The 27,962-nt window shown below is 39.9% G+C and overlaps 1 protein-coding gene across 1 annotated transcript; it reads right to left on the bottom strand.

Annotated features, from left to right (window-relative positions):
* Positions 1-329: 329 nt before the first annotated feature.
* Positions 330-26,595, bottom strand: Cs (citrate synthase). The gene is made up of 11 exons (XM_047549583.1): positions 26,385-26,595; positions 15,120-15,170; positions 13,968-14,075; positions 13,177-13,242; positions 12,643-12,774; positions 12,177-12,365; positions 3,771-3,970; positions 3,006-3,135; positions 2,784-2,885; positions 2,205-2,414; positions 330-1,876 (listed from the first exon to the last, which is right to left on the bottom strand). The coding sequence occupies exons 1-11, from the start codon at positions 26,424-26,426 to the stop codon at positions 1,706-1,708; spliced, it is 1,401 nt and encodes a 466-aa protein (XP_047405539.1). The 5' UTR covers positions 26,427-26,595; the 3' UTR covers positions 330-1,705.
* Positions 26,596-27,962: the final 1,367 nt, after the last annotated feature.

Genomic DNA, 27,962 nt, shown 5'->3' on the forward strand with positions numbered 1-27,962 from the left:
AGTTTGTTACTTTGACCCAGTGGGCCAAACCACTTCTTGGATTAGTCAATAAGCAGTTGCTAGGTCTCACGTATAGTACTTGAGTGTTCTACATTTCAACAAAATTAGAAAGGATGGGAGCTAAAGGTAAAGGACTTCCTAACCTTGAGGAAACACAGAAATCTTTGGAAATCTCACAGGAAGCTATTCCTCTGAATACCAAACCTGCCTGAAGATAAAGGGATACACAGGATAACTTAGGACTTGTTAAGTTCAAGATCTTGCTAGTCAGATGTCTTACCTCATCATAATAAAAATTCTTCCAGGCCTTATTTATTAGCAGGCTCAAGCATTGTTAATAAAAACATTTATTTTTTATTTTATACAGAACACCCTGAAGTCTGCATCATGAGCTGATAGTCACCCAGGGGTTTACAGTGTGTCCATCTCAACAGCGTGGTTCTGGGGTTTGGGGATCCACACAAACACAGGCAGGAGTTTTGAGGGAAGAAGGGGGCACAGCAGGAGTGTATATCAATCCTTTCTCAAAGAAAAGGCAGTAGAGCATTCTGAGTCACTGAAAACCTGTGCAAATGGGGCTTCTAAAACAAACATTGTACTGCAAGCTCTTAGGGATGGGGCAGGAAAAGACACTGATAAATAAGGGAACATTTTCTTGTGGTAGGGGATAAGGAAGAAGGTTTACTACTCTTTTGAGTGCCCCCAGCCTTAAGACCTGATATCTGAAGATATATTCAATCTTGAATAATTTCTCTGTTCAAAAAGAAATGCTAGTACCCCTGGGACCAGATCATAAAGGAACTGGTCATTCCTGAGCCCGTGTTCTATGCCCCACAGTGTATTAACATAGGAGGAAAAAAGTGAGTGTAGTGGCTTATGTTCTGTGGAAGTAAAAAGTTTAATTCACATTAAGCACTGATAAAGCCAAATGACTGGAAAAGACCACAGATCTGACAAACCTGCTGAAAGAAGTCTCTGGTAGGGAACAAGAAAGGAAGGTCCAGAGAATCCTCAGCTTGAGGCGTAGCAGGTATAAGAAAGTCTGGAAGGAGGCATTAAAGTAGTGGGAAACAGAACACTACCTTAATTTTAATGGGATAATTTAAAAAAAAAAGGGGGGGGGCATCAGTTGCAACAAATGTTATGCCTTTATCGTCACCTGGCAGCATTTGAAAAAAAAAAAAAAAAAAAAAAGCCAAAGTAGGTCTAGCTAACCTAACCAATAGGTCTTGCTAGGAAGTGTTTGTATACATAGGAGAGGGCCATGGGGGGCTTGGTACAGCTGACAATCCAACATGATTCCTATGGAAACAAAAGGGGCAGAGTCCTGGCTTGCTGACCCAGAGGGCTGGGCAGAATAAAAGCAAAGGCTCCAGAGTGACTGCAGATTCTTTGCAACCTGCTCTGACTCAGGAAGTGGAGTCAGATTCTCACTCTAGAGAAGATAGGAGGTCAAACCTAACCCATACCACATGCATTAGTCCTGGTTATCCTATAGTTGATGGGCAACTCATACCAGGAAGGGAAGGGACCTGGTTAGGAAAGAAGGGGTCACTTTTTATCTTTTAAAGTCTTAATTTATATCTTAACTTCAAACGTATTTTCAGTGCCTCAGATACAATTGAATCTTAAATCTTTTAAGGCCCCCTGAAACAAAACAAAAGTATACTTTTTTTTAAGCTTCCTCATCTTCTGGTAGTCAATTTTACCCTGACTTAGAGTCCACAAACTTCATCAAACCATCTGTGCTCATGGACTTGGGCCTTTCTAAAGGGAAACCTAGGGCTCGGCTCCAGATGAGCTGTGCCAGCACACCCAGTGCCCGTGACACCCCAAAGAGGACCGTGTAGTAATTCATCTCCGTCATGCCATAATACTGTAAGACAGAAGAGAAAAAGGTTTTGTTAAAGGTCCAGAAGCAGTGATATGTACAAGTGTAGGGTGATAGGATCTGTAGAGGTCTGTTTCCCCTTATTCTCTAAGGACTTGGCCCAGTCTTAAATAGAAATAACAAAGGCATGACAATTAGGATTCTGAAAACAGAGCAACCCCAGCCCACAACCCTGCCATAGGCAACTGTATCAGAAGGTTCTGTGAAGCAGAAGGGAGATAAAGATTCCCTGCTCTGATGAGAGAGTGGATTCTGTACATAGCAGAGTAGAATGTGGTACAATCAGAGGGAAAAGAGCAAAGGGAGGACTCACCTGGAGTAGCACCCCGCTGTGCGCATCTACGTTTGGCCAAGGATTCTTGGCCTTTCCCTGCTCCAAGAGGATATTGGGCACAATCTTGTACAGCTGAGCAACAAGTTTGAACATAGGGTCATTAGGCAGGTGTTTCAAAGCAAACTCTCGCTGACAGGAATATCGTGGATCTGTCTTCCTTAGTACTGCATGGCCATAGCCTGGGACAACCTATTTAGGGTGAGGAAAAAAGATAACTTGTATCCTCAGGTAGACATTTTTTTTCTAAGCACAGGGTAGTGTACACCTGTAATCCCAGCAACTCAGGAGGCTGAAGCAAGAGGATTCCAAATTGGAAGCCAGCCTCAGTACCTGAGTGAGATCCTGTCTCAAAATAAACTTGAAAAAATAAGAGCTGAGGATATAGCTAAAAAGTAGAGTGCCCCTGGATTAAATCCCCGCTACCACGAAATTAAAAAAAAATTATTTCAGGGTAGACAAATGGGGAACTGTGCATATGCATGTCTAATTTAGAGACTTCTCTTATTTTTTTCCTTCTTAATTCTTCCAAATTACAGAACACAGAACCTGGGAACTTACCCGTCCTGAATTGAGTGTGTTCCAGATGTAGTCTCTTAACTTTTCATCTGACACATCTTTGCCAACTTCCTTCTGTAGTTGTGTTAGCCAAACAAGTACTTCCTGTGGGTTAAGGTTTTGGGAAAAAAAGCAATGTCAACACATATGGTCAGCAGAAAATGCTAAGAAGAGGAAAAATTACAGGGGTAAGAAAAACCTGGAGTAAGAAAAGAATAATCTTACCTGATTGGCCAGTCCATGAAGAGGGCCTGCCAGCCCATTCATGGCTGCTGCAAAGGATAGGTAAGGGTCTGAAAGGGCACTGCCCACCAAGTGGCTGGTATGGGCACTTACATTGCCACCTTCATGGTCACTGTAGTAAAATAAGGGAAAGCCAAGGGGTGAAAGGGCAGATTATATAAACACAGATCTTGCTGATATTTTATTTGTCACATCCTAGCTTAGTTATGGGCTCACACCAGCCTATAGTCAGTTTTACCTAAGCACTTATAAAAATCTAATCTCATCATCGGTTTTTGTTCCCTAAGCCACAGAGCTGAAGTTACTGGTTCATAATGTCTGTGCGCCCAGCTCCCTGACTCGACCCCAGATCCCACAATCCCCTGCCTTAGTGCTGAGGATGGAACCTAGGGTCCTGAATGTGCGAGGCAAACACTACCACTGAGCTACATCCCAGGGTAGGCTCCAGCTTTTAATAACAATGGCCAGAAGAGGGAGCTCCTGGAAAGTTGAAGGATCATCTAATGTTTGCAGCTAGTTCCTTTTCCAAGAAGTACCATCTAGTTCTTAGCATGGTTGTAGTAATTTCCCTAGGTCTCTTAACCTTCCATTCTAGGCCTTTTTCTTGTTTTGCATTATCCTTTACAACCTTTTTTCATCTACTTGATGCAGACCATCTGTAGCCAGAAGATAACATTCAGGAGCTTTCCAAGAAAATTTCCTACTGATCCTGAAATGTGGTAGCTATGGATGCTGGGTCTAACTCACCTGTGGATGGTGAGGTATAAACGCATGAGCTCAGTGAATTGAGCATCAGTATAGCCTAACATGTTGGTGAAATTGTGGGACCAGTCCAGCTTAGAGTCAATGGCCCCAATACTGCTGCCCTCCCGGTAGAGATTCCGGTAGATCTTTGCAGCAACACAAGGTAGTTTTGCAATGAGATCCATACAATCTTCATATATTAACTGATGAGAGAAAAGAAAGAAGAAAAAAAAAATTACCACTAGCAAAGAAGAATTAAGTATGGATACTGTTTGTCCTTCACAGATCGGGTTACTCGGGGTTGGTGGTTATATACTGGGTGGTTATATTGAGTATGTTTTGTAGTATGGAATAATAATAAACATTTACTGAATATGCTATTATGACTTATGCACCACACTAAGTGATTTGTAATAGTATCTCATGTACACTAAAATATTCCAATTCTTACCATCCTACTAAATATATTATAACCACCATTTCAGATGACAGAACTGAGTCCTCGGTATTCAGTTACATGCCAAAGTCAGAACTCAACTCTGATATGTTTAATTATGATCTCTATCATTACAACATGATTTACAACACTATGGTATTTGTTTTGTTTTCTGGTACTGGGAATTGAACCTAGGACCTCTGACATGCAAGTACACTATCACTGAACTGTATTTCCCACCCCTTTTAACCTTAATAATCCAATAAACTGGTTGGGTGCGGTGGCGCACATCTGTGATTCCAGCAGCTCAGGAGGCTGAGGCAGGAGGATCATGAGTTCAAAGCCAGCCTTAGCAACTTAGTGAGGCCTTAAATAACTCGGTGAGACCTTGTCTCTAAATGAAATACAATGAGCTACAACCCCAGTCCCTATTTTTTTCTTTTAATAAATCCCTCCTTTTTAAAACTGATCACTGAACCCAGGGGTGCTTTACCTTTGAGCTATATCCCCAGTACTTTTATTATTTTCTGGGTATCAGGAATTGAATTCAGATGATGACACATAATGGGGGGTGGGAAGGGTTAGTGTTGGGGTTGGAGTTGGGTTTAGGGAGGGGGGCAGGAATGGAGGAAGGAAGGACTGTATAGATGGAGGGGAAGGGTGGGAGGGGAGGGGGGAAGGGAAAAAGTGGCAGAATGAATCAAACAACATTACCCTATGTAAGTTTATGATTGCACAAATGGTATGCCTTTACGCCATGTACAGACAGAGAAACAACATGTATCCCATTTGTTTACAATAAAAAAAAAAAGAAAGAAAAGAAAAGAAAAGAAAAAAAAAAAGGAATTGAATTCAGGGGTGGTTTGCCACTGGGCCACATCCCTAACCCTTTATTTTTTACTTTGAGACAGGGTCTTGCTAAGTTGCTGAGGCTGGCTTTGAGCTTGTAATCCTCCTGCCTCAGCCTCCCGTTACTGGGTTATTTTTTATTTTGAGATGTTGTCTTGCTATATTGCTTAGGACCTTGCCAAGATGCCTCTCTGAGTCACTGAGATTACAGGTATGTGCATCCAGCTACACATCCCTCATTTTAAACATGAGGAAAGTGGGGCTTGGCCAGATAAAGTAACTTGCACATGGTCACTCATGTAGCTAATAAGTATCACCTACCTAGGTTAAATAATTATTAACTCATAGCCACTTTTTTAAATTGACAAAAATTTTATACATTACCTTATATGCTTATTTTCTGTGGTAATAACTTCTAAAATCTACTCTCAGTGATTTTCACCTATAGTCTTATTGTAGTACATTACTTATTAACTGTAGTCACCATGTATACAATAGACCCTTTGAAATTAGTCCCACTGCTGGCCATTCATTTCATCTATACCCTTACTCACTTTCCCCCTCACCTCCTAAATTAGTTTGAGAAAATCCCAACATGCAAGGGGTTCAGTGGTAGAGTACTTGCCTAGCACATGCAGGCAAAAGCCTGGGTTCCATACTCAGCAACACACACACACACACACACACACACACACACACACACACACACAGCTGGGCAGTGGCACACATAATTCCAGCAATTTGGGAGGCTGAGGCAGGAAGACTGCAAGTTTGAGGTCAGCCTCAGCAACTTGGTGAGACCCTGTCTCGAAAAATAAAAAGGGCTAGGGATATAGCTCAGTGGTAAAGCACCCCTGGTAATCCCCCACCCCCAAAAGCTCATGCCTATAATCTCAGCAACTCTAGGCAGGAGGATCACAAATTCAAGGCCAGTTGCCATCAATTTGGCAAGGCCCTAAACAACTCAGTGAGACCCTGTCTCAAAATAAAAAATTATGCCAGGTGTGATGCTGCATGCCTGTAATGCCAGTGGCTGGAGAGGCTAAGGCAGGAGGATCACAAGTTCAAAGCCAGCCTCAGCAATTTAGCAAGGCCCTGAGCAACTCAGAGAGACCCTGTCTAAAAAGGAAAAATAAGAAAGGACTGGGGATGTAGCTCATTGGTTCAATCCCTCACACCAAAAATAAACAAAATCCAACTCACCGAGTATCTCCTCTAAAAGATAAAAATTTCTCATAATCAAAATCAGATATCTATCATCTCACCTTAAATTTTTAACAAATCCTCAATATCATTAAGTATTTTGTCAATATTCAATTTTCCCTGATTATTAAGTTCCTCCAACGTTCACTTGTTTGAATCAGGACTCAAATATAATCCTTACATTGCAATTGTCCAATGTGTCTCAATTTCCCTCTTTTGCTCTTCATTTACTTATTTTGCAGAACTGGGGATCAAACAAAGGTTCGCAGCCATGCCAGGTACTCTACCACTGAGTTACAACCTTGGGCCATTTAGTACAATTTTGTTTTGGGATACTACGGATTAACTTGGGGATGATCTACCACTGAGCTACATCCCAGCCCCCTTTAAATTTCAGACAGGGTCTTGCAGAATTGCCTAGGCTGGTCTTAAATTTGTGACCCTCTGACCTTAGCCTCCTGAGTTAGCTGAGATAACAGGCATGCACAACTGCAACCAGCTCAAGTGCAATTTTCAACAAAAGACTATTTCACAAAGTGTTGTGTTCATTTATTAGGAGGCATAAATATATGGTAACCTCTGTTTTTGTGATGGTAATTACTTGTTCCAAGCTTGGGGTCTCAATTTTATTTTCCTCAAGAAATTTAAATTCCATTAGCAAAAGGACAGGTTTGTATGCGTATGTGTTAAAACACTGAACCTGGGGCCTTGAGCATGCTAGATAAGCATTGAGTCATTCTCCTAGCCCCAAGAAGGGTTTTAAAATACTAAACAAACCTGATAGAATTCCCTCTTCCTTCTTTCCTCTCATTTTCTTTCTACTGGGGATTGAACCCAGGGGTTTACCACCGAGCTCCCTTTTTATTTGGAGACATGGTCTTGGCTAGTTGCCTAAGGCCTTGATAAGTGCTAAGGCTGGCCTTGAATTTGGTGATCCTCCTGCCTCAGCCTCCTGAGTTGCTGGGATTACAGGCATGCACAAGTGCACCCAGCTTATTTCTTTAATAAGTCAAGAGTGAGGTGTTATTTAGGTACTTGTTATCAACTCCTTCCTTTTTTTTTTTTTTTTCCCCTTGTGGGATTGGGCATTGAACCCAGGGCCTAGAGTAGGCTATGCCAGCACAGTACCACTGAGCTATACCGTATCCCCAGTCCATGAATTCATTCTTCACACTACACAGCTTTAGAAAAACGATGTTAAAACATGCCACCATTATAACTGTTTTGAATAAAAATAACAAAACTGCCATAATGATCAAGAGCCACCGTGAACCACCATCTCTATTTGTGCAAGTAAAATTCTGGCCAAGAGTTTTCCATTTAGCTATTACTCATTCAGAAGACATAGAAGAAGAAGACAGCCAGAATTAATGGTGAAGAGATCCCCGAGTCAGCGACTGAAGATTCTATGTGATCTGTACCACTAAGCAGGTATGTAACTTTGGGAAAGCTACTTAACTTCTCTAATCTCCAGTTTTCCTGTTCCATAAAAAGATGGGAATAAATAACATCTATTCACAGTTATTGTAAGGATTAAATTAAATATGAACATAAAGCATTTAAGCACAATATCTGCATGTTTTCAGTAGCAATCAGGTATTAGAATGATTACAACTTTATTATAAGCAGTTTCAAAATCAACATATACCACTGATAGACCTTAAAAAAGATGGAATTACTAACAAAACTTAAATCAGCTACTTAACAAATTTTACTAAATCCAACAACTTGCGCCTACTTCATAATTAAACAGCTGGTTGCATCATGAAAATCTCCCTGTCATGAATGAAATTAAATCAATAAAGAAGAGACATAGAGACTGGATAAATGCTTTCAAATCAAGATATTATACTACTCATCTAAAGTCATGGAGACGACTATGGAATGAGTGTTATCAGAAGAAATCATGCTCTTAAGGCATATATTTAAAAAGTCCTTGGTGTGAAATTTTAATCAGAAACAATCAGCTAAGAAGGGCATAGTGGTGCATACCTATAATCCCAGAGATTTGGAAGGCTAAGGCAAGAAGATCACAAGTTCAAAGCTAACCTGGGCAAGTTAGTGAGATCCTTCCTCAAAATAAAAAATAAGAAAGGCTGGGGTGAGAGCTCAGTGGTAGAGTGCTTACCCAGTATATGCAGGACCCTAGGATCAATCCCCAAATCTGCCCCCTTCCAAAAAGGTAACCAACTCGACTCTACTATGTTATTTTACTTGAATAGCTTATAATAGGATAGGACTAGATAAGATAGAGTATTGAACTAAAATGGTATGTCTGACCTTTGAGAGAGATAAAAGATCTGGCAGCAAAAAATATCAAGTGCTAGTAAACTAAAGCAGTTACTAATGCTAATTTTTGTGTCCTAAAGGGGACAAACATCAGTACTGCTTATAAACCCTTTCCGGAAGATCAGTAAAGTCCTGAAATACTTTTTTTTAATTTTTAATTTTTTGGATTAAACCCAATGGCATTCTACCACTGAGTTACATCCCCAGTCCTTTTTATTTTTTATTTTGAGACAGGATCTCAATATGTTGCTGAGGTTGCACCTCAAACTTGCAATCATCCTGCCTCAGTCTCTCAAGTAGCTGGGATTACGGACATGTCCCACCTCACCTGGCTCTGAAATACATGTTTATCACAATATAGTTATCCTTGGATAAATCTCACAAAGAGATGATGGCAGGACAGTCAAACAATGACTGTATCTTGAAATAAAGGCAAAAAGTAAGTAGGGAGTACAAGATTCACACTAGTGATTCAATAAAGGACAGTGTTAAGCATAGAGTATGTTTGGATGCCTGGGAAATTTTTTATAGGCACTTATTATAAAGTATGAAGAAGCTGTTTTTCCCTCTGTGGCAGTAAGAACAACAGCATTGTTAAGTAGCAACAGATACTGTTGGAAGTCAATTAATTTTTTTCTTTCTTTTGTTTCCAAATTTTTTTATTGGTACAGTATAGTTACACATAATGATGAGACTTGTTGTTACACCTTTGTACATACACACAACACAACAATATAATTTGGCCAATATCATGTCCCACTACTTACCTGCTTCCTCCCCACCTCCCATCTCCTGGTCCCTTTTGGAAGCCAATATCTACAAGATGATTTCAGAGTAAAATGTAGTCCTGATTTAATCTTTTATGTTATAGTGGCCTACAGAGATAAAAATTACTCAAACATTTTTTTTTTTTTTTTTGGGTGGTGCTGGGGATTTGAACCCAGGGTTTTGTGTTTGCGAGGCAAGCACTCTACCAACTGAGCTATATCCCCAGCCCTCAAACATAGTTTTTAAAAGAAAATGAAAAGCAACAGATTACATGATCTATTGTACCTGCTAATAGGTAGCTTTATAAATGTTTTAAGTGGCCAGGTATGGTGCTGCATGCCTGTAATACCTGGTACTTGGGAGGATGAGTAGGAGACTTTCAAGTTTTAGGCCAGCCTTAGCAATTTATTGAGACCCTGTCTCAAAATAGAGGGTGGGGAGGAAGACTGCAGATGTGTCTAAGTAAAAGAGCACCCCTAGGTTCAATTCCCAATTACCCACCCGAAAAAGGCTTTAAGTAGTTATGAATGTTTTGTCATTCCTTCCCAACCTCTTTAATGCCAAATTAATATCTATCTCAAATCCTCCCTCCCAACAGCAAACAAAATTCTCTTTAGTTGAGCTCCCAGGTTCAATTAATTCTTGCATTTTAGCCTCTCCAGTAGCTGAGATTACAAGGCATGCACCAGGATGCCCAGCTAAATAAAATTATCTATACAGAGTTGGCAAATACATATCAACCAACAAAGTGAAGCAGGATTTACCAGGTCTCAAAGGGGTTTTAAAAGACTAGTTCAGCCAGACTGTGGAACCAACCTAGATGCCCTTCAATTGATGAATGGATAAAGAAACTGTGGTATATATATACAATGGAATATTACTCAGCTATAAAGAATTATAAAATTATGGCACTTGCAGGCAAATGGATGAAACTGGAGAATATCATGTTAAGTGAGATAAGCCAATCTCAAAAATCCAAAAGACGAATGATCTCACTGATAAGCGGAGGGGGGCAAGAATGGAGGAAGGAGGGACTGTATAGAGGGAAAAGAGAGGTGGGGGGGAAGGGAAAAAAGAACAGAATGAATCAAACATCATTACCCTATGTAAATGTATGATTATGCAAATGGTATGCTATTACTCCATGTACAAACAGAAACAACATGTATCCCATTTGTTTACAATAAAAATAAATTAAAAAAAAAAAGATTCCCCTGGGGGTGGGGGGAGAAGACTAGTTTATCATGCTAATCTGTCTTACAACATAAGTAAACACTTTGTGACCTTTCTGGTGACTGATACTTCAGTTTAAAAATCATTTCATATACCTATGTAAAAAGGGATTTTGTTGTCCCGATAATGTTTCTAAATAACAGAAGAAAATGGGAGCTGGGTGTGGTGGCACACACCTGTAATCCCAGATACTTGAAGGAAGCTCAGGCAGGATTGCAACTTCTAGGCCAGGCTGGATAATCTACCAAGACCCTGTCTCAAATTAAAAAAATAAAAAGGGGTGAGGATGGGGCTTAGTAATAGACTGCTTGCCTAGCACATGTGAGGCACTGGGTTCAATCCTCAGCACTACATATAAATAAATAAAACAGGTGTTGTGTCCATCTACAACTAAAAAAAAAAAAAAAAAGGTTGGGGATACAGTTCAGTGGTAGAAAGTTTACCTAGCATAAGTGAAACTCTGGGTTCAATCCCCAGCACTGCCAAAAAAGGTGAAAAAAGAAAAAAAAAGTGGAATGTCCTCCTATAAACCTAGCCACATAATTCATACTTACCCAGTGTTTGTTGAGTATGTGGGTAATTGGAAGAGGATGAAAGTAACCATGTAATATACTATGCATTGGGATAAAACACAACAGCCTGATCCAACCACAGAATTCTATTAAGACCACATTTTATTCTCAGAAAATAAAGCTTATTTGTTTCAAGATCCTATTCCCAGGATATAAATCATCTTTCCACTCCTAACAGGTACCTTGGTAGTCTAGCCAGAAGATGGTTCACAGTTAGTTCTTTTAAATTCCAGAGTTGAGTTAGCTGCCATTCACTCAACTTTTTATTTATCAAGGTTCTCCTTATTTGAAAAAAAGGGAGAAGCGGGCCTCAGAAGTTAAGGTGAGAGTGATCTGTGAAATTTTCCTCAGAGACCTTTCAGTTATGTCACATACTTTTTAATATTGCAATAGTCCTGCCTAGTAAGATTATATTTTCATAATCTTACAGCAAAATTATAGAATTGTAGTTTAGTTTTTTACATGTATATCAATAGTCAAACCAATAACCTTGGTAACAGAATCCACGCTCTATTTATCTTTGTAATCTCAACAACAAACACAAAGCAAGCTTAAAGTAAAAATGCCTTTTTCTTTTTTGCAGTAGCTGGGGTGGGAATTGAACACAGGGGAACTTTAATACTAACTTATATCCCCAGACCTTTTTATTTTGAGACACAGTCTGACTAAGTTGCCTGGGCTGACTTCAAACTTTCAATTCTTGCCTTACCCTCCAGAGAAGCTAGGATTACAGGCATGAACTGTGTATGGGTGTTTTCTTTTTGGTGCTAGGATTAAACCCATAGTCTCCAGCATTATAAGCATGTATTCTAACACTGATTTACACACACAGGTCCTGAAAATTTGTTATGTTTCTTCCATTAATAAGAGGAGAAATTCACAAGGCCCTGGGTTTGATCCCCAGCACCGCAAAAAAAAGAAAAAAAAGAAAAAAAAAAAAAAAAAAAAAAAAGAGAGAGAGGAGAAATTGTCCTAAAGATTCTACATTACCTTTTCTTCCTTCACATTCAACTCCTTTAAGTCCCTGTCACAAATCATCACCCAACCTAAGTTTCTTACCTCCCAATACTTGGTTCGGTTAATACCCTCTGCATATGCCCGGGCAAAGTTACTTTCACTATTGAGGGCTGTAATGGCTGCACTGAGTTGAGACATCGGATGTAGATTGGTGGGAAAGTTGTCCAGCATTGTGACCACATGAGAAGGCAGAGCTGCCCTCTTTGCCCACTCCTTTGAAAGCCAAGATACCTGTGGGAAAAGAGATACTGCTCAGGACACCAAGAAGGAAAAGGGAAGAGAATAAAATTCAAGAGTGACATCTTAAAAAAAAAAAAAAAAAAAAAAAAAGGGCAATATATAGAAAATCAAATCCAAGAGTGTTCAACACAATCCACTTAAACAGCAGAACTCATTTCTTCCTCTCACTGCACATCTCTATAAACTACTACCCACAGTCAGATCAGCTAAGATACAGAAAGGCAAGGAAGAAGAGGAATAAAGAAGGGTTAATGTCTTTCTGCTTTACCTGCTCCTCTGTTGGGATCTGTCCAGTTACCAGCAGCCAAAATAAGCCCTCAGGCAGCGGTTCCTCCCCACCCTTAGCCTTAGGCAGTAATTTTTGGCATTCAGGGATACTATGGCCTCTGAAACGGATGCCCTTGATGGAGAAGAGTGAGAATTACAATTCAAGTTTATCAGAATGTAAGTCAAATAACTGACTGAGCTGCTCATATCAGACATTTAACAAGTTAGAACAGAACTTTAAAAGCTTCAATCTTTTTTTTTTTTTTAGAATGCACAATTATCAACATTTACTCAATTACTATATAAAGATAGTTGCTCTGGTAATAAAAAAGCTTCAATCTTCATACATTATTACTGCTTTTGAACTTTTCTATTTTGATGCATTAAAAGGGAAACTTATTCTTCAGTTATTCCATATTCTCTAATTTTTAAAATATGAGAGCGGGTGCTCTGTGCTGTTCCCTTGCTATCTAATCCATGGTTTGCATGGTCAGTAAATTCATAATTATTAGAGATTGACATGACAGTGTCTTACCTCATCGGGATCAAGAACTGATGTTTCATATACAAGTCCCTTCATGCCTCTCATGCCACCATACATCTAAATAAAAGAGGATAGGACCAGTAGTCAAAATGATTCGGTCTAGAGCTTGTACAAGTTTTATAGAACCTGGGAAACAAAATTTATTCTTTGACTTATAAGGCTACACTTGGGGGAAGAAGACTTCTGGGGAGTTAACTTCCTGAAGAATTTTTTCAAAGACTGCCTATGCTGAAAAAAATTTTAAGTTGAGAAATTATCTTTTTTAATGTTTCTGCTTCTACTGCTTCCTTTTCTTACTGAATTTTTTCTCCTGCCCAATCTTACCTCCCTTAGACTCTCAACTAAAGTAAAAAGAATGAGATATATATATATTATAGGGGAAGGGAAAACAGATCAAGAGCTAAAGACCATGTAAAATTATTAGCTGAGCTGCTCAAACTCTTAAGGCTAGGGAAGTCATCCTAAAGATCTCCTAGAGGATCTACTAGGGCTATGGTTTAACTAGATAGTTGGTACAGTAAGAATTCAAAACAGTTCTAATTCCAAAGGCTGAGGGATTAGAAACAGGACCAGAAACTATATTCATCCTTCCCATAGGAGCATTAGTTAGGTTCACTACTAAATTTGTAGAAAAGAACAAGCTAATCTCTAATGAACATCATAAGCCCTAACATTCCCTTGTGTAGGAAAGATTACTTTTAAATAACCAGTAAAGAGAATAGTACTTTTGTGGAAGCACAAAACAGGGTTACTTTTCCCAGTCAAGACCCCATAAGCCTTACCATGTCCACAGTGATTTGGCCCACCACTGTCTTGCCATGTTGCTGCCTGAACGCCTTAATTCTGGCCTGCTCCTTAGGTATCAGGTTGGCCAATACATCTTTCAAATTCTAGAAACAGAAACAGAAATAGAAGAGATAAGGTCAAAGTTTGAGACATCCTGAAAAGTACATATGTGAAGACTGCTTTTTAGTTTTCGGCTTAATCTGCTAGGGAAGTCTGGTCAACCACTCTATATAGATGAGGGTAAAAGAATTAGGCAGTGGGAGGAGGGAATAGAGAGATATTGTTTAATGGGTAATTTCAGTTAGGGAAGATGAAAGTTTTGGAGAGAGTGGTGATGGGTCACAATAATGTGGATGTACTTACTACCACTGAACTATACACTTAAAAATAATTATAAAAATAAATAAATAAATAAAAATGATTAAAGGGCTGGGGTTGTAGCTCAGAGGTACAGTGCTTGTCTGGCAAGTGTGAGGCACTGGGTTTGATCCTCGGCACCACATAAAAATAAATAAAATAAGGTATTGTGTCCATCTACTTAAAAAAAATTACTTAACTTAAAAATTAAAAAGGCAACCTTGTAATCTCAGCAACTTAGAAAGCTAAGGCAGGAGGAATGCATGTTCAAGTCCAGCCCTAGCAACTCAGCAAGGCCCTAAGAAACTTAGCAACACACTGTTTCAAAATAAAAAGAGGGCTGGGGATACAGCTCAGTTGGTAGAGTGCTTGCCTTGCAGACATAAGGCCCTGGGTTCAATCCCCAGTACCCGCCCCCCAAAAAAGGATTAAAATGGTAAATTTTATGTCATGTAGAGGACTGAGGATGAAGCTTAATAATAAATGCTTGCCTAACATGTACTGTTCTGAGTTTGAGCCTTAGCACTACCAAAAAAAAACACAAAATCTATATTTTCTATATTTTATAATTTACAAACTTATAAAATTTTAGGTAAAAATATTTGCTATTCCCATCTCACTATATCACTGAGTAAATTATTTTTTTACATGATAATTATAGTAATAATAGCTATAACAACAATGGTAGATACTTCCAGGAGACAGGATAATAAGAGACCAGTGGCTGTCACATACTCTATCCAAGAGTCAGGTTACCCCAGTGATTTTTAGTTTTCTTTTCCAAGCCTTACCGTGGAAGAAGCACTGGCATGCCGGGCAGCAAGAACAAGACAGGATGCGTTCTGCAAAGAAAAAAAAATCAAAATCCTTCTGTAATACTCTTCTCTCCTTTGTATTAACAAGGAGTTACTGACTCATCTGCTCTGTCTTCATCTTAACCTCTTCAGACAGTATGACATATGAAAGTTGTATAAGGCCAGGAACAGCTTAGGAAGGAGTTACCAGTCTGGAAGCAACAGTAGCACAGTTTCATTAGCATTCCCTGACAAGTCTCTTTTGCATCATCTGGATTCCAGGGCTGTGCAGCTGTTAGACTGTCCAGTTCATCCCATTCTAAATGTCAATATTTTGAATGGCCCCCAAGGAAAACAAATGAAACTAATCAAGTACTTAAGGCTGTTAGTAAGATCTTTCCAGTACCCTCTCTTCCAGCAGTACTCAATCTCTAGCCTAACAGAGCCCACAGGCAGAGGGCAGTCTTTCACAACAGTACTTCTAGCCCTCTGAGAAAAAACACAAAGACAGAGTATCTACAAAGAAACAACTGACTACTTAAAAGCAGCAATGGAATCTAGAAAACTGGAAACTTTTCTAAGAGTTTCAAGAGAAAATAATTATTAAGCTAGAAATAGGGGTAGGGAGAGGTGTGTTTGTGTGTGTGTGCATATAGTGGTGCTGGTGGTAATGTCTTAACAGAAGATGAAATCAAGACATTTTCAGATAAACAAAAACTGAGAGTTTATCACCTACACACCTGTACTAAAAGAATTTTTCAAGGTATACTTAAGGAAAACTAACTAGAAAGATAAGCCTGAGACTCAAGAAAGTTATTTTTCATTACAGAGACAAATAGTATAGTTTATACTTTCCTATGTTGAGAGAGTTTCCCCACCAAAGAGAATATTTCCGAGTTGCAATAGAGGTTCAATACCAACGTTGAAATAAGACAACCAATTATACTACTAACTAGGACTAGGGTCTTAAAGAGATTAAGTTTTCTGCACTAGGTCATTCTGAAGATAAAATGAGATAGTCAAAGCAAGTCTCAAGTTTCCCCATATATAAAATGGCACTAATACCCATACAGCACAAAGATTTCTAATAACTAAATTATAACAATGTAAAAGTACTTCACAAAAAAATTACACACACACATACATGTACAAATAAACTAATCTGGAGCAAATCTATACCTTTGCTCCTTTTGTCAAAAGGTCAGAGATACCTTTTCTAACCATTGCACTATTGTTTGGCTGTACTGAAAATCATTTGAACCAAAGCTACTATATAAATTACCATAGGCTACATGCCAATGGTGAGTTTCAGTAAGGCCTAAGGCTTTTTAGAATTTAGTAAAAGAGAAGTTTTAGAAAAGCCTGTGTCTAAAAAGAATCAACTCAGGGCTGAGAAAGTTGCTCAGTGTTAAGAGGGTTTACCTAGCATGTGCCAGTTTGTGTGTTCAATCCTTAGTATTGTAAGACACTCACACATACACAATCAATCAATCCAAAGCTAAATTCAAAGAGCAAATGGGAAGCTAGTATGTCTGTAAAGCAAAGGGGGAACACCTTACCTTATTAACCAGGGTTGTCTTTAACTCCTTTTTTTTTTTTTTTTGCAGTACTGGGGATTAAACCCAGGGCCTTGTGCTTGTGAGGCAAGCACTCTACCAACTGAGCTATATCCCCAGCACTGCCTTTAACTCCTTTTTAACAACTTCCTAAAGAGTCACCTCTACTGCTAGGGGTTAGCTTGTCTAGCATGTGAGAAGTCCTGGGTTTAATGCCAGCACTGGGGGTGGGGGAAGAGTCTCTAGTTTACCTGGGCAAGAGGTGGGAAGCACAAACAGATCTTTAGACCTTTATGCCTGCATGGCGAATAGGGAAAATGAAATCTACTACTAAAGAAATACCTTTGCTTTTTGTTACTAGTCATTAATTAATAAGCAATAGAAAACATCTGAATGAGTTCAAACTATTATTCCACAGGGCTAATCTACTACAAGTTATTCCCTGCTCCAGGATCCCATAAATCCCATTATTAGAGGCCTCATTTCCCAGAGATCACATCAGACCTTTTTCTTTCTTTCTTTTTGGAGGGGTGATATTAGGGTTTGAATTCAGGGGTGCTTTTACCATTGAGCTATATCTGCAGTCCCAGTCCCTCACATGTGCTAGGCAAGCGCTCTACCACTGAGTTACAACTCCAGACCTCCTTTTTTTACTTTTTGAGACAGGGTCTTCATTGCCCAGGCTGGTCTCAAATTTGCAATCCTGATGCCTCATCCTCCAGCTCATATCAGACCTTTTAATTATGGGAGGTTCTTTGCTGTAGTGGTTTTACTTGGGTTTTATAGAAGCTACAGGGAACAGATCATCTAATAAAAGAAAAACGTTGAAGCCAGGCACGATGGCACATACATCATTCCTAGTTATTTGGGAAACTCAGGCAGGAGGATCATAAATACAAGGCCAGCAAGGGGAATTTAGCGATTCAATGTCTCCAAATAAAATAAAAAGAGGTGAAAATGTAACTCAGTGGTAGACTGGATGCAGGAGGCCTTGGGTTCAATCCTTAGTACTACAAAAGAGAGGTTGAAATCTATTAATAATAATATTTCCACATCCAAACCATCTTGAAGTTTCTATAATAGCTAGCTGCTTCACTGGCAAGAGAATTATAAAACTAGTTTAAACCAGGTGCAGTGGCGTACATTTGTGATCCCAGTAGCTCAGAAGGCTGAGACGGGAGGAACACAAGTTCAAAACTAGCCTCAGCAATTTAACAAGGTCCTAAAAACAAAACAAAACAGAACAAACAAAAAATCTAGTTAAGGTTAAGTCTTAGGAAAAAAATTAATCAGCCAACCAACTAAAACTATTCGAACTTGATGTAGAATCAGAGTACAAATCTCAAGATGAAAATGAAATTTTCAGGCTGAGTTCTTTCTTACATAAATGCAAACAAAAACAAACAAAACAGATAATTTTTTTTCCCTGAGAGAGAACTGTTAACCTAATGAATGAGTTGTCCTCTCTCTTTCTCTGTTTTTTGGTACCAGGGATTGAACCCAGGGGTGCTTAACCACTGAGTCACATCCCCAGCCCTTTTAAAAATATTTTAGAAGATAGCTCAGTTGGTAAAGTGCTTGCCTTGCAAGCACAGATCCCTGGGTTCGATCCCCAGCACCAAAAAAAAAAAAAAAAAAAAAAAAAAAAAAAAAATTTTATATAGAGACAGGGTCTCAACGAGTTGCTTGGGGCTAAATTGTTAAGGCTGTCTTTGAATTTGTGATCCTCCTACCTCAGCCTCCTGAGTTGCTAGGATAACAGGCATAAGCCACTGTGCCCAGCCTTCTCCTTTTATTTAAAAAAAAATTTTGGCTAGGCGTGGTGGCATAGACAGCATCAGCAAAAGTGAAGTGCTAAGGAACTCAGTGAGACCTTGCCTCTCAATAAAATACAAAATAGGGCTGGGTATGTGGCTCAGTGGTAGAGTGCCCTGAGTTCTATCCTCAGTACCCCAAAAAAATTTTTTTTAGTTCTTTTTAGTACTGGAGAGTAAAGCACTCAGGGGTGCTTTACCATTGAGCTACATCCCCAGTCCCCCCCCACCCTTTTAAAAAATGTTTTATTTTAAGACAGGGTCTTGGGTTAAGTTGCGAAGAGTCTTGCTAAATTGCTGAGGCTGGCCTCAAACTTGTGATCCTCCTGCCTCAGTCTCACAAATTGCTGGAATTACAGGTATGCACCACCATGTCCAGTTCCTTTCATTTTATTTAAAACAAAAAGAAATCAGAAAATAAAAAATAAAAAAAGGGAAGGTATAAGAACACCACAACATTTAAATGAAATCAAATATGTCACAACTGCTGCTTAGTTACAGCCACCTCTACACTCTGTATATAGTAATGCTACTTTAAGAAATGGTTAGGGATTGGGATGCAGCTTAGTAGTAGAGTGCTTGCCTAATATGCAAAGGGGAACCTGGAACTAAACTATTACCCCATTTCCACTGTCAGCAGTCTTAATTTCCTTTATAGATAACTTCTTTGCTATTTAATAAGGAGCTTCAGGAACAACCTAAAGAGAGCTGATCTCAACTGTCCCTAATCCCACATCAGCAATACTTCTTAGCCAGATCTCCAATTTGCAAAGCAATGCTGGTTTGTAAAGAGCTTGTGTAAAAGGGGAACAATAATAGTACCCACCTCAAAGGATTGAGGATTAAGTAAGTGTACGGACACACACACACACACACACACACACACACACTTTATTGGTTCTCTCTCTCTGGAGAACTGCTCAAATGCTAGAGTAGAAAAAATACATGTTAGGACAATTTTAAGGATGTAGAGTACAGGAGTTAGGAAATCTGGGTTCTAGCCTCAGATCCATTACTAAATAACTGAGACATACAAAGCAAATCAATTTCTGTTTCCCATTCTATTTCCATATTTAAGCTACTTAGCTTACAGTCTTGATTCTAAGGCTCTAAGAAGGACACATATAAAGGTACTTAAAAGTCTTGCTACTTAAGCTAGAGTGCAGTGGTGCACACCTATAATCCTAGCTATTTGAGAGGCCGAGGCAGATTAAGTTCAAGAGTTCAAGGTCACCCTGGGCAACACAATAATAAGACCCTGCCTCAATGAAATTAAAAGAAAAAAGTTCTGGGAATGCAGTTCAGGTCCAGAGCACTTGCCTAGCATGTATGAGGCCCTATGTTCAATCTCCAGTGAAAGAAAGAAAGAAAGAGAGAGAAAAGAAAGAAAGGAAAGAAGGAAGAAAAAGGCAGGCAGGCAGTCTTGGGTGTCAGACCTACTGAATTCAAATCTGCAGTTTAGAGAAGCAGTTATTAAGGAGCAAGTCCTAAATTCAGGTTCTGACACTTTCCCTTCTGTGCTATCTTGACCATGTGACCTAACTTTTAAGTTCTAGTTTTTGCATGTCTAAATGGTAATGAAGTCAATTTCAGAGTAGTCAAGTAAACTACATGAAATAATTTGCATGGAAGCTCTCCAATAGTACCTTATACATATCTGAGTTCAATAAATATTTGCTTCTTAGAAATGTGTTGGGCCTTGGGGCTGGGGTTGTGGCTCAGTGGTAGAGTGCTTGCCTAGCATATGTGAGGCACTGGGTTCGATTCACAGGACCACATATAAATAAGAGAGTAAAGGTCTATTAACAACATTTAAAATAAAATAAAAAATAAAAATAAAAATAAAAAAGAAAGAAAGAAAAGAAATGTATTGGCCTCTTACATACCATCTAGTGTCAAAACTCTTGCCTGGGCTGGATGTAGCAACACGTGCCTATAATCCCAGTGACTTGGGAGGCTGAGGCAGGAAAATCCCAAGTTCAAAGTCAGCCTCAGCAACTTAATGAGGCTGTGAGCAACTCAGCAAGACCCTGTCTCTTCTAAATAAAATATTAAAAAAGGCTGGGGACGTGACTCAGTGGTTAAGTGCTCCTGGGTTCAATCCCCAGTACAAATGAACAAACACACAAAACTATCCTCTTGCCTGGAGTTGGATCAGAGGCAAGAGGGTGTTGAGTCTTAGAAGGTGAATAGATAATTTCCTTCAGCGGTGGAACAGGAAATAAAGCCTCACCTTCCTTTTATTTAATATTATTATTTTTGTTGTTCTGGGGATCAAACACAGGGCCTTGTCTCTAGCACTGAACCACATCCCTAACCCTCAACTCCTTTTCTAAGGCTTTTTAGGAGAGGAGCCACAGGGAGAGCAAACAAATTTTATTAACTCTAGTCTCCATCAGCAGAGTAAACAACTCTAGACAGGAGGGGCTTAAGAACTGTCACACTCAAGGCTTCATACCTCATTTCATCTACAGGCTGCCAAAGAAAACTGCTGATTGGCTTTGTACAGTATACTCAGGTTGTACTCACTGATGGGACAGGCGGATTACAAACTTCTGAGTCATTTTTGAACTTCTACCTCCCAGCTCCTCCCCAACCCTGGAGGTGTGGCAGCTGGAATTTTGGCTTCTGGTTGCATGGCATGTGTAGAGTTACCTTACTGGAACAACAGCTGTCAGGTGAATCTCACTCAATAAGCTGGTTTCATGGGGAGAGATGGAGAAAGCTGCTTCCAAAAGATAAGGGGCCTAGTTCATAATGGCTGACAGTCAGGATTGTCTACATACTGGGAACAGGAGTATCACAATCATTAGGAGGTTTTTTCCAAACCTTATATGCTGTCACCCCATTGTAATAATGCTTCCAGTAAGTTTGTTATTATTGATAGAAGTGGGTTAAGTCTGAAATGTGCTAAGATGGAAAAATAAAAAAAAAATTAAAAGAAAAAGGTCAAAGAGGAAAAAGACTACACGCAGGAAATTCTGCCAAACACTTGCCTATAATACTTAAGAATATTACTGGAATAAGATATTGAGCAAGTCAATTATCAAATATCAATGAACTACTCCCTTCCCCAAATACTAAGAACAAGAGAATCTTATACAGATAATGTATTTATTTCCCTCCTGCTCCTCTTAACCTGTCATCATCATTGGTCCACATCTAGGACCCTTACTCTACATGGGAGAAGAAAAATTTTCTTTGATTCTCCATCTTAGGCACATTCAGACTATATCCTACTACATATGCAGGAACTCCAACATTAAAAGCTTGAGAGAGATAATGTTGATTTTAGCAGGATCCTTGTCCTTCATCAACCAAAGATCAGAGCTGGACAAGTCAGCAGATGGAGCAAACAAAATGCAGTAATAACCAGTAGGGAAAATCTTGAGCTACAGATGCTTCTGATGCAAAAAGAATAACTTGCTTGAAGAAAAAATGAACTTGCCTAGGACAAAGGCTGCTCTCTCCTCAGAACCAGGTCAGAGAACTAAAGCCATTTAATGTCTGTTTCACAATGGCGATACTGGAAGTTGGCCTGCAATGTTCAGTCAGGCTACTTAATAGCCTAAGCAGAGTAGTCTTCAGATTTCATATTTTGACCCCCTTCATATTCATAGGAGTTTCCTTAATAATTCTATCATTTCCCAACAGTCTCTCACCTAAAGGTCCAGTGATCAGAAAGAAAAACCAAAAAAGATACCACTCAAGCTAAAATTTTCTTTCAGTAGAAACCCTTATTGTTCTTTAACAGATTTTCTCAGGAATTATAACCAATTCCCTCACTTCAGCTAGGAGTTCTTACAAGTTTTAGTCCCTAACACTGTTGCAGGAATTTAGGAGAAACTTCCTAAGGCATTTGGAGAAAAAGAAAAAAGAAAAAAGAAAAAAAAAGAAAGAAAAGAAAAAAGCCAATGAAGAAAAAACTTATAGAAAATAGCCTTATATCACAATATTGCTCAGAACAGTTACAATTATTTATTTATTTATTTATTTATTTATTTATTTATTTATTTATTTATTTATTTCAGTGCTGGGGACTGAACCCAGGGGCTGTCTAGACACCACTGAGCCACATCTCAGCTCTTTTTGAGACAAGGCCTCACTAAGTTGTTTAGGCTGGTCTCAAATAGTTACTTTTGAAATTAAAAACAAAACAAAACAAAAAAAAAACTGGGGGGGTATGGTGTTTTGCTGGGAATTGTATACATTCAGGGCCATGTGCATGCTAAGCACATGCTCTACCACTAAGCTACACCTCTAGTCCTAAAGTTGATGTTTATTTATTTGTGGTGCAGGATTTCAAACCCAGGGTTTGCACATACTAGGCAAGTTCTCTAACACTGAACTATAGCCCTGCCTATCGATTTTTAAAACAATTGCTAATAAAAAAAAATACCCAAATACTCAGTTTCCTAGAATACATCTAATAAAGCAAGTTGCAAACAAAAAGCCTGCAAGTAGTTTCAGTGGCCTCACATTGTGGTCCTAGCACCCACCACACACCATCAGTCACTGACAATATAGGAAAAAAAATGCAAGTTCTGGATACCATTCTACCTCTGCCCGTAGGATCAAGGAATCTACATTTGAATAAGTATCCCTGATTATGATGCCCACCAAAATGGCAGCATGTAAAAAGAATACAGGAACCTAAGGACTTTGGGCAGGTGAGGTAAAAACTAAAAGACAGATGCTAAAAAAGATCTATTGCTAAAGTTGCCTTCCTACTATTTTAAATTTCACATCCTACTCAATTCTTATCACTGTCCTCACTGCCTCCCAAGGTCATGCATTCATTCACCTGTTACCAATCTGAAGACCACTAGGAAAAATACATGCACTCATTCTACCACAAGCACTCCATAAGGATCTCCCACCCTATCTTTGGTTATCTAGTAAGTGTCAAGGAATCAACATTACTTTGATTGGACTGATTTTCTCAAAGCTCTAAACATCCTTGATTGGAGGAGCAATTCTCAGTGGTATAAAAATAAATACTTTCTTTAGTTAGGGTTAATGAAGCATGTTGACTTCAAGAATACAGAAATGAACTAGTGACCCTATTCCAATTCTTAGCCCAAATCTAAACCCAGATCACCTATGAAAGACATGTGTGCACGGTGTTGGGGATGGAACCCAGGGCCTGCAGCATGAGAGGCAAGAACTCTATCACTAAGCTACACCACCAATCAAAACATTTAAAAAAAATTTTTTTTTAGTTGTCAATGGATCTTTATTTATTTATGTGCGGTGCTGAGAATTGAACCCAGTGCTTCACACATGCTAGGCAAGCGCTCTACCACTGAGTCACAACCCTAGCCCCTCAAAACATTTTTTAAGTCACAAAGTTGAAGCACCACAACTAATAAAGGCCACTGATTTATATTATTTCATTTGAATAAACAAGAGGTCAAATAATCTTAAGACTCTGAAGTAGTTTCTCTCTCCAACTCAGGTGCTCATTTAAATTACCTGACAAAAGCCCAGCGGACTGTAATCCCAGCGGCTTGAGAGGTTGAGGCAGGAGTATGGTGAGTTGAAAGCCAGCCTCAACAACTTAGCAGGGTCCTAAGCAACTTAGCAAGACCCTGTCCCTAAATAAAAAAAAAAAAAAAAAAAATTTTTTTAAAGGGTTGGGGATGTGGTTTAGTTGTTAAACATCCTTGGATTAAATTCCTGGCACCAAATAGAAAATAGCCTAAAGCACAGTACTCTTAGAACAGTTACTTCAATAAATACATAAATAAATTACAATGGATAGGATGGAAAAATGACTTCTAAGGTTAAGAAAAAAAAATCTCTTCTCAGAAAAGTGAAACTACATCTGACCTTGACAAAGTAGTAGGGATCAGTTCTGGGTTAGAACTATATTGCCTTCTTTATAAAATCTACCTTAATATCAAAAGTAAAAGCTATTACTAATGACAACAACCAATTAAGCTACAGGTTAATCTAGAAAGTTCAGACAGGTGAGAGCAATACTGAAAGGCTTCTTATCATACTGCACAGTTCTCAGGAAATTCCACTTCTGAGTTTGTTGGGTTTTGCAAGTTGTGTTTTTGTTGTTGTTGTTGTAGTTGCTATTTTTTTTTTTTTTTTTTTAAGTACTAGGGATTGCACTTAGGGTCAATCTATCACTGTGTTATATTTCCAGCCCTTTAAATTTTTTTTTTTTTTTTTTTTAGTTTTGAGACAGGGTCTTATTAAGTTGCCTAGCCTAGCCTTGAACTTGCAATTTTCCTAACTCAGACTTCCAAGTCACTGGGATAACAGACAAGTGCCACTGTGCCAGATGGGCTTTGCTGGTTTCAAGGGTCAAAGTTTTCTAATGGCCTTCCAACTTAAAGGTTTCTAGAATTTCCAGGTCCATCTCTAACATGAAAGTAAAGAAAATAATTATATAACAAATATGTAGACCTGTCATCCCAAAAGCAGTCTGAGCCTCCCTAGGGGTTTATGAGACAAGATAAATTCAAAAGGCAAATCCAAAAGCATTTGCAAATCACTGTAAGGTTAGACTATCTGGTTGAGCACTGGGTTAGAAGCTTTGGAATAAACTAATTATAGTGTCCCCTATTCTGCCAAAACACTATGTAGAACTTGCTTCATTTCCCAAGAGGTTTCCTTACCCTATTCCCTAGTAGCAGGAGTGGCAATGGCCAAGAAACCAAGAATCTCCCAAAGGATCAGTCTCTACCTTGCTGCTGGGTTCTTGGAAGAATCCCAAGAAAAATTCTATAGGTTTCACTTTATCTCTGCTAACCATGGAGGATAAACACAGCAAGCCAAAACCATTCTAAACCTTTCCTTTCCTTCAGGTACTAACAGCTTCAAACTCTGCAGAAAATATAAGTTCTTTGCAAAAGTCAAGGTCACCTGTGGGACTGTCCCTCCTTGGATTAGAGGACTGGGACTCTCAGCACAGCAGTTTCTCTGTTTAAGGGGCCAAGTTATCCAGAGACAAAATTATTGGCAGTTTGAAATTGGGGCTTCATTATCTGGAATAGCATTTCTAGATTTCAAAAGGCAAAAAAAAGGCAAGTAAAGGGCCCCAAAGAATAAGAGGAAGTTCTCCTGGGTAGAGGAGATTTAAGATCTTTAACAACAAAACCTGGGCTAGCGAGTAGTAGGATTGGTCATGTGACCTTGGCTTTACTACCTCAAGCTGAATATCTGCATTTATTGGCTTGCAGTTTAGTGGAACCACCTTTCTAGTTCTTTCTCCAATTACATGTTAAGCAGTTTTACAAAAATCTCCACCCTGCCCAAGCTCCTCCTATATAAAGAGTTAAGTGCAAGAGTTCCAAGGACAAAGAGAAGCTAAAGTACCACACCTCTAGCACAAACTGCTACCGGTAGTCACTAAAGTGTTCAATAATTGTGCTGAAAAATGGAAACAGGCAGATAAAGAACTGACAAGGCCCTCCATATAGAGCACAGCCAAAATTAGCCTCCGCTCCAGCTCTGGCTCAGGGACAGAGTGAGCACATCTGTTCACCCCCACCCCCTCCTCCAAACAATTCTTTTCATAACTCCAGTGAAATACCACACCTCTATCCTCTCCAGGCGGCTCCAGTCTCGGCTCCTCTATCCAGGGAGGCATTCCTCCACCTTAGACTTGTAGGATGCCAGTAAAGTCGGGCTCCCCACCCGCCCCAGATTGCAGGCCGGCGCGGGCAGTATTCGCCTCTCCCCAGGAGCCGGAAGGGCAGCGTAGCACATGGCCCCGGGAACTCGACGGAGGGCTGGCGGCAAGTCAAACTCAGGGCTCCTTTAAGACGCGCAGGGGTGCACGCGGGTGTGGGAGGGAGGGAGACCCCGGCGATTGAGGGCCTGAGGTCGCCTCAGCCCCACCCCAGAGCGGCGCGCTACCTCCCCTAGTTGCTCACCTTGGCTCCCAAGAGCCGTGCGGCCGCAGTGAGTAAAGCCATAGCAGGCAACTCTAGGATCTGGTGGGGAGGGAAGGCGGGGAAAGAGATGCGGCAGAAACGGGAGCCGCCGCCGCTGCACCAAAGGCTGTGCCAACGGGTGGACAAGGTTGAAAGGAGGCGGCTGAGGAAAAGGGTAGACGAACCGGCAGCGGCGCCCAGCTCGGGGTCCTCGGCGAGGCCCCGCCCCCTGCCCGGAACCTGATCGGCCCTTCTCAGGGGATTCACCGGGAGGTACTCCATTGGTCAGGCGTGGTGGAGGGGCGGGACCTGGTCCATTGACAGCTATTGTGGCGGGGAGGATTGGACCGCGCGGATTAGGCTAATTAGGGTGGATTGCGGGGGGCGGGGTGGGGGGTGTAGGTGGCTAAAGTTGTGCCTGAGAACTCAGTTAACTTCCTTTGGCTTTTCCTTTTGCCCTTAACACTTTTGGGGTTAGTTCTCCAGAGAATACGAAAGAAATCTCCAGGACCCGACCTTTGAAGGTCTTCAGCATCCAACTCCTTAATATGCTACATAGCAACTGATCATTGCCGGCTCATCCTACCCGCTTGGCATATTTTCTTGAAGAATGTGTTCGGTTTATGACTTATTTCATGACTGTGGAGGTGACATCATGTGAAAAACAGGCTATGATGCCAGGGTTAATTGTCGGTGGAGAGCACTGGAGGTCAGCAGAGGCAATGGTATTCTAGATGCTCTTACCCCAATATAGGGAGAAGAAGAGCAAAATTAGGAGGCTGAATATCTAGTGCTTTTTATGAGCTGTCAAGTCTGCATCTAATGCCAGGAAATCCAAGGCGGAAAAAACACCCCCTTAGCATGAAAGCTTGTCGGAGTCTCTGGGTTCTGGACATTAGTCTCCCTGACACATCAATCACATAGCACTATACAGCCAGCTCACCCACATTTGTCAATAGAATCAGAAGCTGCAGATCTACCCTTTATCCAAGATAGCATTAGGAACCCTCCCTTTTTGTCACACCACTCACATTATTCCCATAGGGCTTCAGGGCCATTTATTCTGTTTGGCTATCTTCTATACTCTCTTATCTGGTGCTCCCCAGAGACCTATGGCACTAAATGACCCATGGCTCTAAAGTGATCTTCCACACCACTCTTATTACTCTTCTGGGTAGAATGAGACCTCAGGACTTTTGTACTTCCTTTAAGTCTGCATTGTTATTGGCCCAGGGTCAGAAAGGAGCTGACCCACAATCAGGGTACCTTATCTACAAACCCCAAGCCCTAAGTGAATAGTCCCTTTATCTTCCCACATAGCAGTAACAAGGTTCAGAGGTCTCACTATCCATCTAAACCAGGTTTAGATAGACCTCATTTATAAAGAACTTATTAGAATCTAGTTTATAGCCTGTACTTGAAAAAAGAAAATCCCTATTTTCTCACCCCAAGTTTTTCATAGCCAGTTTCATACTTACCAACCAAAACACCTATGACTTGGGGGTTAGATAGGTAGTTATTAGGAAAGAACTTTATAAACAAGCCACACAATGCTCCAGAGGAGCACTGACCTCAGCT

The sequence above is a fragment of the Sciurus carolinensis genome, chromosome 4 (genome assembly GCF_902686445.1).
Source record: "Sciurus carolinensis chromosome 4, mSciCar1.2, whole genome shotgun sequence".
Taxonomy (NCBI): domain Eukaryota; kingdom Metazoa; phylum Chordata; class Mammalia; order Rodentia; family Sciuridae; genus Sciurus; species Sciurus carolinensis.

Coding starts and splice junctions, on each gene's coding strand:
- Cs (XM_047549583.1), bottom strand. CDS start 26,426: ATGGCTTTACTCACTGCGGCCGCACGGCTCTTGGGAGCCAAG. Junction 14,076..15,119: donor ATGCCAGTGCTTCTTCCACG/GTAAGGCTTGGA, acceptor TTCTGTTTCTAG/AATTTGAAAGATGTATTGGC. Junction 2,886..3,005: donor TTCATGGACTGGCCAATCAG/GTAAGATTATTC, acceptor CTTAACCCACAG/GAAGTACTTGTTTGGCTAAC.